The sequence below is a fragment of the Oncorhynchus tshawytscha genome, linkage group LG34, assembly GCF_018296145.1.
Source record: "Oncorhynchus tshawytscha isolate Ot180627B linkage group LG34, Otsh_v2.0, whole genome shotgun sequence".
NCBI lineage: Eukaryota > Metazoa > Chordata > Actinopteri > Salmoniformes > Salmonidae > Oncorhynchus > Oncorhynchus tshawytscha.
In genome coordinates this window covers 1930201-1950406 of record NC_056462.1, presented here as the reverse complement: position 1 = coordinate 1950406, position 20206 = coordinate 1930201, and the positions used below count along the sequence as shown (strand labels likewise).

General features: G+C 44.6%; 1 protein-coding gene across 2 annotated transcripts in view; it reads left to right on the top strand.

Moving 5' to 3' along the window:
- Nucleotides 1-20206, top strand: part of dchs2 (dachsous cadherin-related 2) — a 50026-nt gene that overhangs the window by 13435 nt on the left and 16385 nt on the right. For both annotated transcript variants that reach the window (XM_024398424.2, XM_024398425.2), the window contains exons 3-11: nt 2344-2575; nt 4456-4692; nt 6489-7556; nt 8735-8925; nt 9330-9429; nt 11306-11463; nt 11773-12649; nt 13403-13642; nt 19348-19482. In XM_024398424.2, the coding sequence (XP_024254192.1) occupies nt 2344-2575; nt 4456-4692; nt 6489-7556; nt 8735-8925; nt 9330-9429; nt 11306-11463; nt 11773-12649; nt 13403-13642; nt 19348-19482 (3238 nt within the window). The remainder of the gene's footprint in view (nt 1-2343; nt 2576-4455; nt 4693-6488; nt 7557-8734; nt 8926-9329; nt 9430-11305; nt 11464-11772; nt 12650-13402; nt 13643-19347; nt 19483-20206) is intronic.

The following is a 20206-nucleotide window of genomic DNA, read 5'->3' as shown; positions in this document are numbered from 1 at the left end:
GAGGAATAGGTTATCATGGGTCCTCAGATCCTCAAAAGGTTCTACAGCTGCACCATCGAGAGCATCCTGACTGGTTGCATCACTGCCTGGTATGGCAACTGCTCAGCCTCCGTCCGCAAGGCACTACAGAGGGTAGTGCGAACGGCCCAGTAAATCACTGCGGCCAAGCTTCCTGCCATCTAGGACCTCTACAGCAGGTGGTGTCAGGAGGCCCTAAAATTGTCAGACTCCAGCCACCCTAGTCATAGACCGTTCTCTCTGCTACCACACGGCAAGCGGTAACGTTGCGCCAGGTCTAGGTCCAAGAGGCTTCTAAACAGCTTCTACCCCCAAGCCATAAGACTTCTGAACAACTAGTCAAATGGCTACCCAGACTATTTGCATTGCCCCCCCCCCTCACACTGCCCCGCTCTGTTGTCATCTATGCATAGTCACTTTAATAACTCTACCTACATGTACATATTACCTCAACTAACTGGTGCCCCTGCACATTGACTCTGTACCGGCACCCCCCCCCACCGTGTATATTATTTTTTACTGCTGCTCTTTAATTACTTGTTATCTCTTATCTGTAATTTTTTGCAACTGCACTGTTTGGTTAGGGGCTCGTAAGTAAGCATTTCACTAAGGTCTACACCTGTTGTATTCGGCGCCTGTGACTAATACATTTTTTTATTTGAATTGCGCAAAGAAACCACTACTGAAGGACACCAATAAAGAAGAAGAGTTGCTTGCGCCAAGAAACATGAGCAATGGACATTAGACTGGTTCCAACCGCCATGTCTGTGTGACGCCGAGTAGGTGAACGGATGATCTCTGCATGTGTGGTTCTCACCGTGAAGCATGGAGGTGGTGGTGTGGGGATGCTTTCCTGGTGGCGCTGTCAGTGATTTTATTTAGAATTCAAGTCCCACTTAACTAGCATGCCTACCACAACATTCTGCAGTGATATTCCATCCCATCTGGTTTGTGCTTAGTGGGACTATTATGTTTTTCAACAGGACAATGACCCAACACACCTCCAGACCAAGAAGGAGAGTGATGGAGTTCTAAATAGTTTTTTAAAATATTGTGTAGGCACAAAAGAAAGGCGTACACCACTTTCTAAGCTGACTTTGAGATTTATAAAAAACAAACTTGACGGGAGAATGTGCGGTCCTCCACGGACACTTAGACATACGTATGCACATAAACTGGAGAAATGAGAAACTTAAACTCCGATGGCAGAAGGATGAAACTCGAGAAACACTTTGAAATGGATACCATTGTGTAAAATAAATCAAAATATTACCTCACAAAGGTAATTTGTTGTCAGCACATTCAACTATGTAAAGAAAAAAGTATTTAATAAGAATATTTCATTCATTCAGATCTAGGATGTGTTATTTAAGTGTTCCCTTTATTTTTTTGAACACTGTATAAAATTGTGTACCTTTTACCCCTTTTTCTCCCCAATTTCGTGATATCCAATTGGTAATTAGTCTTGTCTCATCGTTGCAACTCCCGTACGGACTCGGGAGGGAAGAAAGTTGAGAGCCATGCGTCCTCTGAAACCCGACCTTGCCAAGCCGCCCTTCTTCTTGACACACTTCTCGCTTAACCATGAAGCCAGCCGCACCAATGTGTCGGAGGAAACACCGTACAACTGGTGGCTTAGACCCCTGCGCCACTGGCGAGGCGGTGGCGCATTCTTGATACACACAGGAAACTTAAGCGTGGAAAAACCCAGCAGCGTTGCAGTTCTTGACAAACCAGTGCGTCTGGCAGCTACTACCATACCCTGTTCAAAGTAACATTTTGTCTTGCCCATTCACCTTTTGAATGCCACACATACACAATACAAGTCTCAATTATCTCAAGGTTTAAACATTCTTATTTAAACGGTCTCCTCCACTTAATTTACACTGATTTTGAAGTGGATTTAGCAAGTGATATCAATAAGGGATCATAGCTTTCACCTGGTCAGTCTGTCATGGAAAGAGCAGGTGTTCATAATGTTTTTGTTTACTCTGTATTACGTCATATTTACAGTTTCACATATCCCTTAGATTTACTTCCTGTCACTGAATCTACAGATAGACACTATTTTGAAAAAGGGCCAACTTGCAATAACTGTGGTATCTGGTTGTTTTTTTTCCCTTAACTAAGTTGAATGTGTTCTCTGTAAGTCACTCTGGATAAGCGGTTATGCTAAATTACAGTACATGTAAATATTTTTGAATATTGTTTGTCTGATATTGAAACATGGTACAAGATTGCTGGTGTTTGTCACTGTCCTGAACGGTCTTACTGTTTGTTAATATTCTATCCTATAATATTCTTCTCTCCCTCTTTGCCCTACAGGGAGGTTTGAGTGCCCAGACGTATGTCCACATCGAGGTGGATGACTTGAACGACAACCCGCCGGTGTTCAACCCAGAGAAGTACGTGACCAGCGTCAGCAGCCACGCACAGCCCGGCACAGAGGTCCTCAACGTCATCGCCACTGACAGGGACTCTGGGGACTATGGTCACGTTACCTACCAGATCCTGGCCGGGGACCTGTCCTCCCTTTTCTCAGTGGATAAAACTACAGGTAGGATGACAGCAGAGATCTCTGGGGTAAGAATGAAACAGGGTTGTGGTCAAATATTTTTTTCAATTCAGTGAATTAAGTCCTCGTAGAAAACCGTGGGCGATTTTCAATACAGGAAGTGTATTGAAATTCACTTCTTGAATTGACTGAATTGACCACAACTCTATGTCTTGGTTGTTGTGTCGTGGAGGAACACAGTGTTAAGGGGCTGCTTATTGTAGTACTATGTTGTGTTTACGAAGTCCCCTCCCGTCCTCCACTGTATACCCAAACCACTTAGTATTCTTTTTTACTAAGACCACCACTCGCCACATTAAATTGTCTCGCAGGCTGCATCTTGCTCATGGGCTGCCAGTTTCAGATTCCTGTACTACACCTGTAATGTCAGTCCTATGTCAATGAATTCAAATCATTATTTTGTACACTACTTGTAGGTATGACTTGTGTCAACCTTCGAGCTTTCTAAACTCCACAATTTTTTTTCAATACAAAATTAAGAAATACATTTGTGGATGACTTTGACAATGGAGTATTTTTCTTGCTTCATTTACTGTATTCACCTCAATTCCTTTACGCAGCTGGTCAGTCACATTGACCATGCACTAATAACACAACCTGCAGCTAGAAATCTCACATGCACCCTGGCATCATTTGATGCCAGTAGCCACATTGCGATAAACATGTGCTTACTCGGCATAAGCCCCCAGTAGTGGACATGATTGCTATAGTCACCTCACAGCAGGGATGCTACAGATTTAGGAAGGCCTGCCCTTGAAGTCTGCAGTAGATACAATTGTCCTAAATGATGACACACTACCATGATTAAGACAATTTAATGCATTCATAATGGTACAAGCCAGTGACCTTTTGAAAGGCACCATACAGCCGTGGTATTGTAGAGGGAGTTATTGCAGTTTGACATGTTTGTGTCATGGTGTCAGAAAGCACATGATTTTTACAGAGCCGAGTGAACTCATATACATGACATCGTTGTAATAAAAGCATTATAATAATTCTAACCAATAGTTTCCAGAACAATGTCTATTTGCGTATTACTATGACGCAGGCTCATAAAAATAGTTTGAGGGTAAATTAATTAACTACTGCTAAGCTAATTGTTACCATTGCTATTGCTCCAGCCATCTGTGCAGGCCCTGTGGGAGCCCTTTTATTAACTGAGGCTTTCCAGTACAATACTGCCTGAAATCGGTGAGATTTGAGGGTGAATTCGGGTGACAAAATTAGCTGACCCCTGACCATATGTCCTGTGTCTGTTGTGCTCCACACACAGTCTACCATTCAAGAGAAGCCCAATTGTTAAGGTGCAATATGCAGACATCATTCTGCCATTTCCTGATTGTTAAAATTCTAATAGTTTGCCTAATTTCAGTTTGTGTGACAAAGCAAGCACTCGGTGTAAAGAATCATTGTACAATCCAGACCGCTGTGAAATATCTTTTCAATAACCAAAAATATATTCAGCTGTTTGAAGCTGGTGTACAAAAACTAAATTTAAGACCAGGATGCATAGAAATAGGACACACAGAACAGATCTACGACTTCATAGACTTGCTTTTAATGAGTGACAGATCTATAACTCACATTTCCATGTGAATTTAGTCGGGTCGCCCAAAAAGTTACATATTGCAGTTTTAAGAGGCCCAATCATGTGAATAATCCTTCCCTACTATGGCAACAAGTTTAATATAGATTCATACCCCTGATTTTAATTCATAAAGAAAATAGACATGTTGATTTAAATTATATTTTTTTCTCCAAATTTACAAAATGACAAATATAACTCTAGCAATTGATTTTCCCCTATTACTTCGAACAAAAAATCCAAAATGTTGACCGCCCTCATCCTTTTGCCTCTACAGGTGTGGTCTACCTGACCTCCACCCTGACCCACCTTGGCACTGCGAGCATCAAGCTGGCTATTACCGCCCAGGACAGTGAGGGTGTGACGTCGGCCCGACCCGCGGAGGTCACGGTGAACGTCCTGCGCAGTGCCCAGGCCCCAGCAGTTTTTCAGAGGTCACGCTATGCCTTCACCGTGCCTGAGAACGCCCTGCCTGGCACCCCGGTGGGAATCGTGGAGGCCCTCAACCCTGCCAGTGAGTAGTGGATGGACGGGTGTGAGAGATGTTGATTGGGCTCTTATTGTGTGGGTTAGATCAGTGTAAACCAAATGGTAATGGCTCTTTCTTGTCCACTGGAAGACTAGGTGCAGTTCAACCATGTTGCTTACAACGATCTAATCCATTCAGATGCGAAATTAGTCTAGTGGCCCAGTCACTAGTAGGTGGAAGTAATCCATGACCTGTTTGTTTTGTCCGTTAAAGTGACAGACTTCTGTCACTCCCCCCTTTTTAACTGTCCCTCTTCTTCCTGACCAGGCTTAGTGCAGTTGTCAGCTGAGGTGGATGTAGGGAAGATGCTCTTAGACCCTAATCTCGGTCAGTTTAGCATTTTCCCCACTAATGGTTAAGGTTAGGATTGGGGGAGGGGAAGCTGATCAAAGATCTGTACCTAGGGGGAAACTTCACCCCGGAGCGCTTAGGTGAGTGCTGAGCAAAAGACTGTGGAGCAGGCCGTCTGCCAGGGCTGGTGGGTGGCAGGGGAGTCGGGGGGTAAGTCTCTCCCTCCTGGATGATCACACAAAGGGGATTTGGTAGGCTTTGGTGCTCTTCAGCACCTGGCAGGGCCATAGGTGAATGGGCAAATGATAGTGACACAATGTGGAATTTTTTGCCTCCTGTTATCTTCTCACTACCTATGGCTCACAACACCTTGCTATTAAAATATAAACAAAGGGATATTTTGTTATTACCCTTTACTGTGTTCTACCTTGTTTTGATTTGTCTGCTAAGCAGGTGTGTTAGTCTGCTAAGCAGGTGTGTTAGTCTGTTAGTGGATTGACTACAATATACAACTGGCAATGAGGTATTTGCCAACAAAGGCAATGAGTATTAGGCTGATATGAAAACCTGGTGTTTTGTCCTGTTCATGCTGCATGACCAAACTGAAATGGACAGAATGGCACATTATCCAAAGTGAATTCCAATATACTGTAGGCTACTGCAACTTCTTCCCACGGACATTGTATTGTTTAAGAAAAGTTGCAACATAAATTGTAAGATGCAATGTTCAGAATCGCCTCTCGTAATGTGCCATCACATCTTTAAAAAAATGTTTTTCTCATGTGACGTGATTTTTCACCTCATATCATTTAGCTGTACATGGGTAGCTGGGCATATTCAAGTGTCTCCCTGATCTTCAATAATCCAAGTGAACTAGCTTTTCAATAAGACCTGTACTTTTCCAGGAGGAATCCCTTTGGGGATTCCCTTACTGTGGAGAGTTTCCCCACTTTTTGATTTCCCTGGTTTATCCCGTCACTGGCCACTCAGAGCAGTGTCACTCCTAGCTCTGGTCCAAGGCGTTAGTGTGGCTAGCTAACACCTGAAGGCTCAGCGTTGGCATGCACCGCACTAATGCCCTGGACCAGAGCTATGCAACTCCTTTCAGTGTATCTAAACGACTAAGCCTTTCTTCAGCAGTAGACAGTCATTTAAGGTTGTCTCGTTGGTTAACAGATTAACCCCTTGGAGATAAAACTGTGAAACATCAAGAATGTCTGCTTTGAGGGAGGGGAGGGAAAGCCCCCTCTTAAGCTTTACTCTTCCCCTTGGCTGTTACGTTATAGTTACTGTTAAAACACAAGGGGGGGGGGATATTCCCATTATCGCATTTTGTGAAAGTTGAATTGGTTGCTCGAGTTATCGATTATGTTCATTGCTTGACTAAATAGGAATAATTATACAGGTCAGCCAAAGATACCTGATATTGTGGGGCCTAGTTTTATTTTAATATTTATATCCATCCATAAATGTTTTTCTTGTCATCCCAGACTCAGTGGACTCCTTGTCGTACCGCATCTCGTCGGGCGACCCCCACGGTCTGTTCTCTGTCCACTCCAGTTCGGGCCTGATCAGTACCAGCCATCCGCTGGACCACGAGTCCCAGCCCTATGCCCTCCTGGTGCTCCAGTGCCATGCGGGCACCGCCTCGCCCGTCTACAGCAGCACCCAGGTCAACGTCACCATCGCTGACATCAACGACAACGCGCCTGTTTTCCCCAAAATGGCAGACACCGTTGCCGTGTCCCAAAACACGCCTCCCGGAACGGTTCTGTTCATTGCCCATGCCCACGACGCAGACAATGGCGCAAACGGGAGGGTGCAGTATTTCCTGTCACGTGGTAGTGCTAGGGGGAGTGTGCCATTTTATGTGGATGCCGACCAGGGTACAGTGTACTTAAACCAAAGCTTTCCTCGGGACCCTCGACCAAAGTACACCTTCGAAATACTGGCGAAGGACATGGGTGAACCTTCGCTCACCGCCACGCTGATGCTCACGGTCAACGTGGCACACAGTGCCACTGAAGACACCCTGGCCTTCGAGACACTAGTCTACCAGGTGGAAATGGGCGAGGGCACCCAGATAGACACCCGGGTCATCCAGGTGAGGGCGCATCAAAGCCGAGGAAGCAGCAGCCACCAACAGGGGTCCAACCCCAATCCAGTCCTCTCCTACTCCCTGGAGCCTGACCCAGACTTTCCCCCTCCACCTCTCCGAGTCCACCCCGCGAGTGGGTGGCTCTTTCTCTCCCAAAACCTTGACTACGAAACAGAGCCCATGTTTCGCTTCAAAGTCCTTGCCACTGTTCAAGACGAAACAACACTAGCTATGGCTAACACCACCGCTACAACCAATGTTATCGTGCTTGTCCTAGATGAGAATGACAATGCACCAGTGTTCACCAGCCTGGCCTACTTCTTCACGGTCCAAGAGGGACCTTCGCCCCAGGGCCTGGTAGGGACGGTGCAGGCGGTGGACCGAGACTCCAGGAAGAACGCGCAGCTGTCCTACATCCTGCTGTCGGACGGGAAACACTTCCGCATTAACACCAAAACAGGTAAGAGGCACTTTTCAAAGGCTTGTGTATACTTCCTTTCATCCCGTCATTGAAGTAATCCCTGATCTGACATGACTGGATGTGTTAAAACTATGAAGTGGGACCTTTGCTTTCACCAATCCATTTGTGATTTATTTCTCCTAGGAATGGAGCAGGTAAGGATTCATTTTTAGCAGCATTTCAAACTGGGCAGAGTGATCATAGAATAGATCATATTTAAGCCTATGATAGAAGAGGCATTCAATGGTAGTTTCCAGTCAAGTTGAAAGAGTAGCCTGCCATGGTGGTCCGGGCTGTCTAGTATGAAATCAAATTTGGTGCCCTCTGGACCACTAATACATTGATTTCACCTCAAATACACAGCCATATTCTCAGGTCTGATTTGATTTTTTATTCAACTAGGCAAGTCAGTTTAGAACAAATTCTTATTTACAATGACTGCTCACCCCCCCCCTTGCTAAATGGCATATATTATAAGATTGTTTTCCCACAAAAACAGTTTGGGCTAGCTAGAGGCACATGGTTTTCAGTAAAGTAATGGTGAAACCAGGGCAGTGGCAAAGCTGTGCTTAGATTTTTTTTTTCTATGGCACTCGAGTTGCACAAGGTAGGCAAATCATTATTATAATTGATAGTTTATGACTTTGGAAAAAGTAGCTGGTTCAAAATGAGTCTGTTACCGGCTATTTGGCCGATGACCAGCGCTTACGGAAAACACTGATTTTAAAGCTGAATTCGGTTAAATTGCCACATCTGTTTGCAATATTACAACAGAAATTACTTCAGTCAACTATTGCGGATTCCAGCTTTAAGAATCTCATACAAGACTGCAGATACTTATATTTCCCTATGCCTACCCTATCTTTGGTAATGGGGTTGCAGGTAGCCTAGCGGTTAGAGCCTAATAGTTAGATCATAGGCGCTAGTAACTGAAAGGTTGCTAGTTCAAATCCCAAGACAACCAGGTGAATAATCTGTCAATGTGCCTTTGAGCAAGGGACTAAACCCTAATTGCTCTAGGATCGCCATTGATTATGTCAAAAAGACACATTTCCAATTCACACATTCATATTAATACACACTTGTACATGTAAAATAGGACAAATATAAGCACCCACCAAAATAATTATTTCTAACACTAATGCTTTCTCACTCTCTTGCCCATCCTGCTCTCCCAGGGGAGATAATCAACTGGGTGTCTCTGGACCGGGAGCAGCACGCTGGGCACACCCTGAAGGTGATGGTGACGGACCAGGGCCAGCCCCGCCTCAATGCCACTGCCACCATTCACATCCTGGTCACCGACATCAATGACAACCCACCCCAGTTCACCCACCTGCCCGCCTCCGGCAAGGAGCTCAACGTCCAGGTAGAGAGAGACACACACATTTTCACCAGGCAGCATGTCACATGAGCTGAAACAAGTAACACTTAAAATCATACTTTCTAACTAATATTATTAGATTATAATTGGCTGTGATAACCGGATGATGATGATTATTATATTATTATTCATTTGTACAAGTTAACTGCAGATGAATTAACAACTGACGGAAATTATAATTTTGAAATGTGATAAAGAAAAGTTACTATATCGTTTCTGTGAAGTCACGTGTACGAACTCAAAATATTCAACTTAACTGCATGTCCATCGGTATAGTATTTTAGAATGACCCACTATTATGAATGTTATTAATTATGCATGCAGTAGCATGTACATGTTTTTAGTAACACTTGTTTTGTTCATTCGTTCTCTTGTTGGTGTTCATTTAGGTTTGGGCAGGCCTGCCCACAGGCTCATTGGTGACCTCCATGTTTGCCAAAGACCTCGATGCAGGAGAAAATGCAACAGTCAGGTTTTCTCTCACCACAGGTAAATCTTAACACAGAATTGTTTTACAGAAACTTTACAGAAACGTCCTCTCGCTGTCAACTGCGTTTATTTTCAGCAAACTTTTTTTTTTTTTTGTGTGTGTGTGAATTTTCCCCCTTTTTCCCCCCCACATTGGTGGTATCCAATTGTTTAGTAGCTACTATCTTGTCTCATCGCTACAACTCCCGTACGGGCTCAGGAAACTTAACGTGTAAATATTTGTATGACCATAACAAGACTCAACAACTGAGACACAAACTGAACAAGTTCCACAGACATGTGACTAACATAAATGGAATAATGTGTCCCTGAACAAAGGGGGGGATCAAAATCAAACGTAACAGTCAGTATCTGGTGTGGCCACCAGCTGCATTAAGTACTGCAGTGCATCTCCTCCTCATGGACTGCACCAGATTTGCCAGTCCCTTGCTGTGAGATGTTACCCCACTCTTCCACCAAGGCACCTGCAAGTTCCCAGATGTTTCTGGGGGGAATGGCCATAGCCCTCACCCTCTGATCCAACAGGTCCCAGACGTGCTCAATGGATTTGAGATCCGGGCTCTTCGCTGGCCATGGCAGAACACTAACATTCCTGTCTTGCAGGAAATCACGCACAGAACGAGTAGTATGGCTGGTGGCATTGTCATGCTGGAGGGTAATGTCAGGATGAGCCTGCAGGAAGGGTACCACATGAGGGAGGAGGATGTCTTCTCTGTAACACACAGCGTTGAGATTGCCTGCAATGACATCAAGCTCAGTCCGATGATGCTGTGACACACCGCCTCAGACCGTGATGGACCCTCCACCTCCAAATTGATCCCGCTCCAGAGTACAGTCCTCGTTGTAATGCTCAATCCTACGACGATAAACACAAATCCGACCATCACCCCTGGTGAGACAAAACCGTGACTCGTCAGTGAAAAGCACTTTTTGCCAGTCCTGTCTGGTCCAGCGATGGTGGGTTTGTGCCCATAGGCGACATTGTTTCCGGTGGTGTCTGGTGAGGACCTGCCTTACAACAGGCCTACAAGCCCTCAGTCCAGCCTCTCTCAGCCTATTGCAGACAGTCTGAGCACTGATGGATGGATTCTGCATTCCTGGTGTAACTCGGGCAGTTGTTGCCATCCTGTACCTGTCCCGCAGGTGTCCTGTTCGGATGTACCGATCCTGTGCAGGTATTGTTGCACGTGGTCTGCCACTGCGAGGACGATCAGCTGTCCGTCCTGTCTCCCTGTAGTGCTGTCTTATGCGTCTCACAGTACGGACATTGCAATTTATTGCACTGGCCTCATCTGCAGTCCTCATGCCTCCTTGCAGCATGCCTAAGGCACATTCACGCAGATTAGCAGGGACCCTGGGCATCTTTCTTTTGGTGTTTTTCAGAGTCAGTAGAAAGGCCTTTTTAGTGTCCTAAGTTTTCATAACTGACTTTACTTGCCTACCGTCTGTAAGCTGTTAGTGTCTTAGCAACTGTTCCAGAGGTGCATGTTCATTAATTGTTTATGGTTCATTGAACAAGCACGGGAAACAGTGTTTAAACCCTTTACAATGAATATCTGTGAAGTTATTTGGATTTTAACGAATTATCTTTGAAAGACAGGTTCCGAGTTTATTTGAATTGGTCTTACTCGGATACCATACCAGACTTAAAGGGACAGTTCATCAGAAAGTTAAGATTTAGGTTAGTTCAGGCCCTTTAGGGTTAATGTTTTTAGAGCTCAAAGTTGGTGTTACGTTGCCATCATTCCAGGCCATTGTGTAGATCCAGCTATACCCATCAATCCAAAATAAAGGAAGATGAGCACCATATCATTTTTATCTGTCTGTATGATGTGTATTTTTCCTCTCCTCTTTCTTTTTTCGCTCTCTTTCTCAGATGAGGAACGGGGCCACTTTGAGATAGACAGTCAGAGCGGAGACATACGGAGCACGGAGCTATTCACCCAGAACGCCAAGACCCAATACACCCTGACAGTGGTTGCCACCGACAATGGAGCTGTCCCCCTAGAGGAGACAGCCGTCATTCACCTCCAGGTGCCCTGACCTTCCTTTTGCATAATGGGATTGATATTGGCCCAGTTCTCACGGAGTACTACTATGACATGCCTCTACATGTTTGTAATTTACCTTTACCAGTTGCTCTTGTCCAGGGTATCATGCAATTAAGATACATTATCTTATAATATGTTATAGACAACTGATGATTACTGTGGATGGTTTGGAATTCTAGTGTAATTACTATCATTTAGTAGCATTTGTAACATGATTTGCGCTACTTGAGTCTGCATTGTCAATTAGACTTTTTAATGGTTTGAATTGAAGTTGAATTCAACACATTTCCAGGTTCAAGCTGCAGAGAAACAACACGGCGGCACCCACCCCCAAAGTGTGCGACTCTTCTCCGTGAGGGAGGACACCAAACCCGGCACTGTCATCGGCTCCGTCCACCTCTCCCCATCCCCAATAACCAATGGCAGACTGCGTTACTCCATCGCCGAGGGCGACGGGGTCCTTCACTTCGGCCTGGACAGCTTGTCCGGAGACCTGTACCTCAACCAGCCGCTGGACTATGAGTCTACATCACGCTACTTTCTGGTTGTACATGGCGAGGACGCCACCAGACCAGGGACGAACGTAACTGCATTTGTGAGCGTAGCGGTGGAGGATGTGAACGACCATGTGCCCTGGTTCCCCTGCGAGGTGATCACGTTGGGGTTGCTGGAGGACGTAGAAGTCGGAACGCGTGTGATCGCCTTCAATGCCAAAGATGGCGACGGGAGCCTGGCCAACAGCGGCCTGCGTTACTCATTGGCCTTTGATCCTGAGCTGGGCAGGTCAGGAGGGTCATCGTTGTCCTCCACAACATCATCATTTCCTTTCCGCATCCACCCACTCACCGGCACTCTCACCACGACAACTCCCCTGGACCGCGAGAGGACCGTGAGCTTCACGTTCATGGTCACCGCCACCGACCAGGCAGCAAGGGCGGTCGACCGCAAGTTCGCGACTGTGACCGCTCAGGTGTTCCTGCTGGACGTGAATGACAACCGTCCGGCGTTTGTCTCCCAGGACACGGTCCTCGTGATGGAGGATGCAGAGGTGGGGAGCCTGGTGCATCGTGTGGTGGGTGTGGATGATGATGTCGGTGAAAGCGGCCAGGTCACCTATTGTCTTGTCTCTGGGAACAAGGAAGGGCTCTTTACTTTGGAGGAGAAAACAGGTATGCTCTTGGTAGTATTTTGATGAATGACGCAAGTATGATTCTGGAAAATGTATGAGGAATCATTTACCTCACTACAGTCGTTCCGTAGTTTAATTTCCAGGCGAAGCACAAAGGCCCCCCAAAGCAAAGCATCCAGGTAGTCTAATGAATCACACAATTCTTCTGCTGCTCTGTTGTTCTCTACATACTTTAGTCTGAGACTGCCATCAATGAATTTGTTTGTGGTGACAAGGGGCGTTGTACAAAAAGTCCTCAGAGATTGGATTGTCTCCAACCAACCAGAGTATCAAAACCAATGATGAATTTTCAAACCACTGCTTTACCCCTGTGTCTGGCTCTGGTCTGACCAACCGAATTGGTGATTGGACCAATCATATGGCGCTGAATGTGTTTGCATTCGGTGAAGCGATACTCCGATCCAAACCCATTGCGAAGTATAAAATCAATGTCCTTGGGCGTAGTGTTTGCATAGAGCAAGGAGTCTGGGTAGCCAGGCAAACATCCAGATCCTCTGACATCAAAAATTGTCAAATAAATCCCTGATCTACAAATCACTTTGCATCCTAAACAACTGCTCATTATGTGATCATGGCTCGATTCTGCGCCTTGCCTTGCTCTAACTGATCCCTTCAGACACACTGAATCTTTTTAGGGGTAGCAGCGCTAGGTAGTGGCCCACCCTATCAATACAATGGCAGGGGAACACTGCCACAGTACATCAGTCTCAACTCACCTCTTCTCCCCCCGTAGGTCTGCTGTACCTAGCATCCCCTCTGGACTACGAGCTCCAGACCTCCCACTCCCTGACCATCCAGGCCTCGGACCAGGGGCTCCCCTCCCTCTCCTCTATCCAGACCCTGATGCTGGAGGTAGGGGATGTGAACGACCAGCCTCCTCTGTTCCAGCAGGACGTCTACACAGCCAGCGTTGCCGAGAACAGAGAGCCTGGGGAGAGCGTGGTCACGGTGTCCGCCACAGACAAGGACTCCGGTACGTAGCACTCTGGATACTGTTATTTTTTTTAAATTGTGTTTCATTGTTCAGTTCAGATGGAGAATACAGAGCAGAAAAACAAGTTGCACAGATTTCTCTCCATTTGCAGTGCTTCAATTATTTATAGGAGATATTGTTCTGCGCTAGCTAGCGCATCATCTCAAAGGAAGAAGTAAGCTTTGTCCGTGCCAAAATGGTCTATAGGGAAGGAGCCTCATGTTTCTGTACCATAAGGCAGTTTGGCATAGAAGTACACCCCCTGGAGATCACAAGGCCTTACCTACCCCCTTACCCCCAATCCATCTCCTTAATGCGTCGTGCCAAGCCGAGGCATTAGGTCCCATTTTTAGAGTTTTTATGAATCGACCCAGGATCAAACCCCCAACCTAATTCTCTAGATAACCTAGAGCCCACATCACTCATTGTAGACAAACCCATCCACAGTTTAGATTTACACAGTGGTCACATTACAGTATGTCAGTTTAGCCTCTAGGTGGCAGCATCAGCATATGAATTCTGCTTTGAGAGACCTTATGCGACTCTTCTCTGTGAAGGGAGGACACCAAACCCGGCACTGTTATCGGCTCCGTCCACTTTTCCCCATCCCCAACAACCAATGGCTGAGTTGTGCTGAGACAGATCCATCCTGCGATTTAGTGGTCAACAAATACTGCTGATTATCCTTTCTAACCCAAAATCCTGACCATAAAATTGCATTTGATAATATAACCAAGTTGGCTATGGTTTGGATTGCGGTTTGGGACATTTTTTTATACTCAAATTTGATTCTTATGTTGCTCTCTCAAACTGTTCACTGTCCTATGGTAGGTTAAATTATTTTTGATATGACGTACTGTATCTACAGCAGAAAAGACACAGGAAGCTTATGGGAACATTTGAGATATCTCAAATAAGTATCAAGTAGGTGCAACTATGTGGTAACCTTGTTCCCTGAAAAGCCACACAAGTCTACCATAACCCCCCCCCCCATTTTCCCTTTCACCCCCTGTCCATACATGGTTCATGTCAATCACCAGTATATCACACTGACAGGGGTGCCATTAACTGACAATCCTCCTCAATCTGTGAGTTTTCAGTAGAGCCCTAGAGGCCTGACAGGTCAAGAATTTCTACTTCTCTGTTGGTCCCATTCCATTTGGGTTGCTTCCCAAATGGCACTCTGTCCTCTACATAATGCACTATGGGCCCATATTTCCTATGGGCCCTGGTCAAAAGTAGTGCACTACATAGGGAACATGGTGCTATTTGGGATGCATCCTTTGGGTTTGATTGAAATTGAGGGAGAGCCGCAGTGCGCTCCCCTGATCTTGTCTTCTGTTTTCTCTCTGCACAGGCTAGTTCAAGCATACATCCCACTGCATTACACTCACGACCCAACTTAATCACGTTCGCACATCCACACGTTGGCCCTTGTTTATTGTAACACTTTTCCCTGCAGTAGCCCGCCGTCCCCCAAACCACGTTTCTTAATTGCTCTCCCAAATATTGAAAGTTGAGGAAGAAGGTGAAGCAAGGGAGGGTGTGTGCTCTTTTTAAACACCAAGGAGTTGTGTGTGTGTGTCTCAGCGTGCGTCCATGTGGGTGTATGTGTGCGTGAGACATTCTTGGGGGTGAGAACAGTCTCTAAGAAAAGCAAGCAGACCGAAAGCCCCCGCTCCTCCAGGAGATGCGAAAGGTCCCACCGACGATGAGTCCATAATCCCAACCATCTGTGCTAATAGGCCTTGAGTGTTCATCTGTCTCCTCCAATCACCTCTCTCCGGAGTGGCCTGAATCTGTGGCGTGCCTCAATGGCCGCTCTCTCTCCATCTGTCCCACAATTAAGTTGAGGAAAGTTGTTTTTTATATTTATTTATTTATTTTTGGCGTTGATTTTTGGCTTTTGCTTCAGTGTTGGAGAAATTGTGAGGAGAAAGAGCGACTGGTTGTTCAGTACTTCACTCCAAACCTTGCTTTAGGTACAGTTGAAGTCGGAAGTTTACATACACTTAGGTTGGAGTCATTAACTTGTTTTTCAACAACTCAACTCTTGTTAACAAACTATAGTTTTGGCAAGTCGGTTAGGACATCTACTTTGTGCATGACACAAGTGATTTTTCCAACAATTGTTTACAGACAGATTATTTCACTTATTATTCACTGTATCACAATTCCAGTGGGTCAGAAGTTTACATACACTAAGTTGACTGTGCCTTTAAACGGCTTGGAAAATTCCATGGCTTTAGAAGCTTCTGATAGACTAATTGACATCATCTGAGTCAATTGGAGGTGTGGATGTATTTCAAGGCCTACCTTCAAACTCAGTGCCTCTTTGCTTGACATCATGGGAAAATCTAAATAAATCAGCCAATACCTCAGAAAACAATTGTAGACCTCCACAAGTCTGGTTCATCCTTGGGAGCAATTTCCAAACTCCTGAAGGTACCACCTTCATCTGTACAAATAATAGTACGCAAGTATAAACACCATGGGACCACACAGCCGCCATACCTCTAAGGAAGGAGATTCTGTCTCCTAGAGATGAACGTACTTTGGTGCGAAAAGTTAAAATCAATCCCAGAACAACAGCAAAGGACCTTGTGAAGATGCTGGAGGAAACGGGTGCAAAAGTATCTATATCCACAGTAAAACTAGTCCTATATCGACATAACCTGAAAGGACACTCTCAGCAAGGAAGAAGCCACTGCTCCAAAACCACCGTGTAAAAGCCAGACTACGGTTTGCAACTGCACATGGGGACAAAGATTGCACTTTTTGGAGAAATGTCCTCTGGGATGATGGAACAAAAAAATAACTTTTTGGCCATAATGACCATAATGACTCAAACCTGACTCAGTTACACCAGCTCTGTCAGGCCAACATTCCCCAAACTTATTGTGGGAAGCTTGTGGAAGTCTACCTGAAATGTTTGACCCAAGTTAAACAATTTAAAGGCAATGCTACCAAATACTCGTGATGAAAGAAATAAAGGCTGAAATAAATCATTCTCTCCTATTATTTTGACATTTCACATTCTTAAAATAAAGTAGTGATCCTAACTGACCAAGACAGGGACATTTTACTAGGATAAAATGTCTGGAATTGTTTAAATGTATTTGGCTAAGGTGTGTGTAAACCTCTGACTTCAACTTTGCCCATCTTATATTTTTTGGTAATAAAAGTAATAACATGGTAGTTTTATTGGTGGAAAATACAAAATAATACTTTATTTTCTCCCCGAGTTTACAATCTTTTACTGACATTTTGCGTGACTGTTTTTCTTGTTTCTCTTCACTTTGTTGTACAATTTATAGTATAGCAGAAATATGTGATGTTTTTCAATATGTTCCCACAAGTATATTTTTTTAATATATCTCAATGTCAACAGTGAAGAGGCGACTCCGGAATGCTTGGCTTCTATGCAGAGTTCCTCTGTCCAGTGTCTTTTGCCCATGTTAATCATTTATTATTATTGGCCAGTCTGAGATATGGCTTTTTTTGCAACTCTGCCTAGAAGTCCAGAATCTCGCAGTCGCCTCCTCACTGTTGACGTTGAGACTGTTGTTTTGAGGGTACATTTTAATGAAGCTGCCAGTTGAGGACTTGTGAGGAGTCTGTTTCTCAAACTAGACACTCTAATGTACTTTTCCTCAGTTGTGCACCGGGGCCTCCCACTCCTCTTTCTATTCTGGTTAGAGACAGTTTGCGCTGTTCTGTGAAGGGAGTAGTACACAGCATTGTACCAGATCTTCAGTTTCTTGGCAATTTCTCATGGAATAGCCTTCATTTCTCAGAACAAGAATAGACTGACGAGTTTCAGAAGAAAGGTCTTTGTTTCTAGCCATTTTGAGCCTGTAATCAAACCCACAAATGCTGATGCTCCAGATACTCAACTAGTCTAAAAGAAGGCCAGTTTTATTAATTTAATCAGGACAACAGTTTTCAGCTGTGCTAACAGAATTGCAAATCGGTTTTCTAATGATCAATTAGCCTTCTAAAATTATCAACTTGAATGACCTAACACAAAGTGACATTGGAACACCGGAGTGATGGTTGCTGTTAATGGGCTTCTGTACGCCTATGTAGATATTTGGTATGAAATCTGCGGTTTCCAGCTACAGTAGTCATTTACAACATTAACAATGTCTACACTGTATTTCTGATCAATTTGGTATTTTAATGGACAAAAAATTTGATTTTCTTTAAAAAACAAGGACATTTAAGTGACCCCGAACTTTTGTGTGTGATAACTGTACAAAACAGTCCACTGTAATCACCGGGGCCACTAGACAGGGAAGAGAATATACCCCACAGTCACCCCTGACAATTAGTGGTTGAGTTATATTTGTCCCGTGAAAGTGTGTGGTGATGTGAACCACATGCGAAGACCTGCTCTGGCTGGTGCCTGATGGGGCTGCTCTACCACCTGACCCCCGTCTGGAGGGCTATAACTAGGTCAGGGACATCCGTCTGTATCTGTTTGGTACTCTACTAGCAGCACTTTCCCTACTGCCACCTCTCCCTGTTCTTCCTCGAAACCACCAATCTGGGTTGTGTTCATTAGGGCACGCCGTAGCAAAATGTTTTGCAATGGAAAACAAGTGTTTCCTATTGGACATGTACCTATCTGTTTTGTTGCCTGGGATTAGGGGGAGGCGAGTGAGATGATTGGGGGGGGTGTTCAAGGTTGTTGTGCATGGGGGTGATCCACTTGCATTGAATCATGCCGCAGCACTTGGTGGGGCTCATGTGAAGGTTAGCTAAATATTTTCATTTGTTTTGTTTTTTTCCTTTATTTAAGTGACGGATCATATCTTGAGGTGATTTACCCCTGTTAGCACTGGTTTCAATCTGGGAATCAGATAAGGCCCCTTGTCCCAAACGCCTCTTTCTCTCCAGACGGGCCCCTAAACATGGCACCGTATTCCCTGCCATTTGGGACGCGTACATGGGCTGACCTAACGAGATGCTAAATGGCGACATCAGAGCCGAATGTTTATTAATGCACCCCTAAACTTCAAGTGTGAGTGTGTCCCAAATGGCGTAGTGCACTTCATTTGACCTATTTTGTATATAGTGCACTACTTTTGTCTGGTCAAAAGTAGTGTGCTATAAAGGGAATAGGATGCTGTTTAGGATACAACCCAAGATGTCTAAAAGGAGCCAAATGGAATTTGCTGGGTTATCATCCATCATATTGCCAGAAGAAAAAAGTAGTTCATTGGTTTTGATGGAACGCATGAGTGAATTTTGGTGGGAAATGTTGGAGGCTGGAGCGTTAGACTAGCCGTAGCAAGGGTTGTTAATATTGAAATGGATGGTTTTTATGCGCATACCTGCCATTTATTGAACAATGTCCTATTTATTACATGTTCCTTGTTTTGAATGCCTTTGATTCAAACCATGAGCTGGACGGATGGTGCCATGGCTATGTGCCCTCAACCTTGATACTGTTTTCGTGTGTGTGCCAGACCAGAGTTCAAATAATGTTTTCTTTCAAATAGTTCATTTCTGCTTGATTGAGCTTGTGTGGCACAATGGAACCAAAAGTCCAAACCCTGCCTATCTGGCACTCAAGGCAGGCTCAAGCAAACACTGGAAGTATTTGTAATATTTTATTATTTTGTGTACCATGCATCTGATATTGATGTGAACAGTACTCCACCTGTAACCAACACTGTCCATCCATCTCTCTACCACAGAAGAGAATGCTGCGGTGTGGTACAGCCTGTTGCCTGGGCCGGGCTACGACTTCTTCTCCATCGACCCCCATTCTGGAGAGCTGAGTACCACCTCCCAACTGGACAGGGAGCTGCACCAGCACTTCACCCTCAGAGGTTCTACACATTACACACAGCAACTCATTACTGTTAAATGTGCAGTTTGTCACTTTCATTTCAGGTAGCAGTGACATCCTCTGTACTTTTTGTAAATGGCGGCATTGAGTCAATCTTGAATGATTATTTTTGTGTGTGTGCGCGGACTGGCTAGTGGTTGGTTCATTGAGGCTCTGGAAAAGTTGAAGATGCACTGCACCTTTCAACAACCGTTGAATTACCATGAAAGTTACAGTATATTTCTGTAGTTCAAACAGTCATAGTACATTTTGTCAATCAATGCTCACCCCAATACACACACTCGTGTGTGTATATCAGTAACATAAATAATTAGCCACACTCAATTTAGTTGGTCGATATTTAACAAATTGTTTCTCTGCAGTGAGAAAGTTCCACCTGAAGACTGTATAAGGGTGGATTGCAGTTCAGCGATGTCCAGAGTTGGGGTGGCGGGGGGGCGCATATCTGAGGATATCAGCTAGAGTGGAATTGTAGCACCATTTTCAAATAAAATTGTATTTGTCATATGTGCCGAATACAACAGGTGTAGACCTTACAGTGAAATGCATACTTACAAAAATAATAAGTCTCTTATAGTATTTACTCAAATAAACTGAAGTAAAATAACATAATTAAAGAGCCAAAATAAAATCACAGTAATGAGGCTCTATACAGGGGGAACTGGTGCAGAGTCAATGTGCGGGTTAGTCAAGGTAATTAAAGT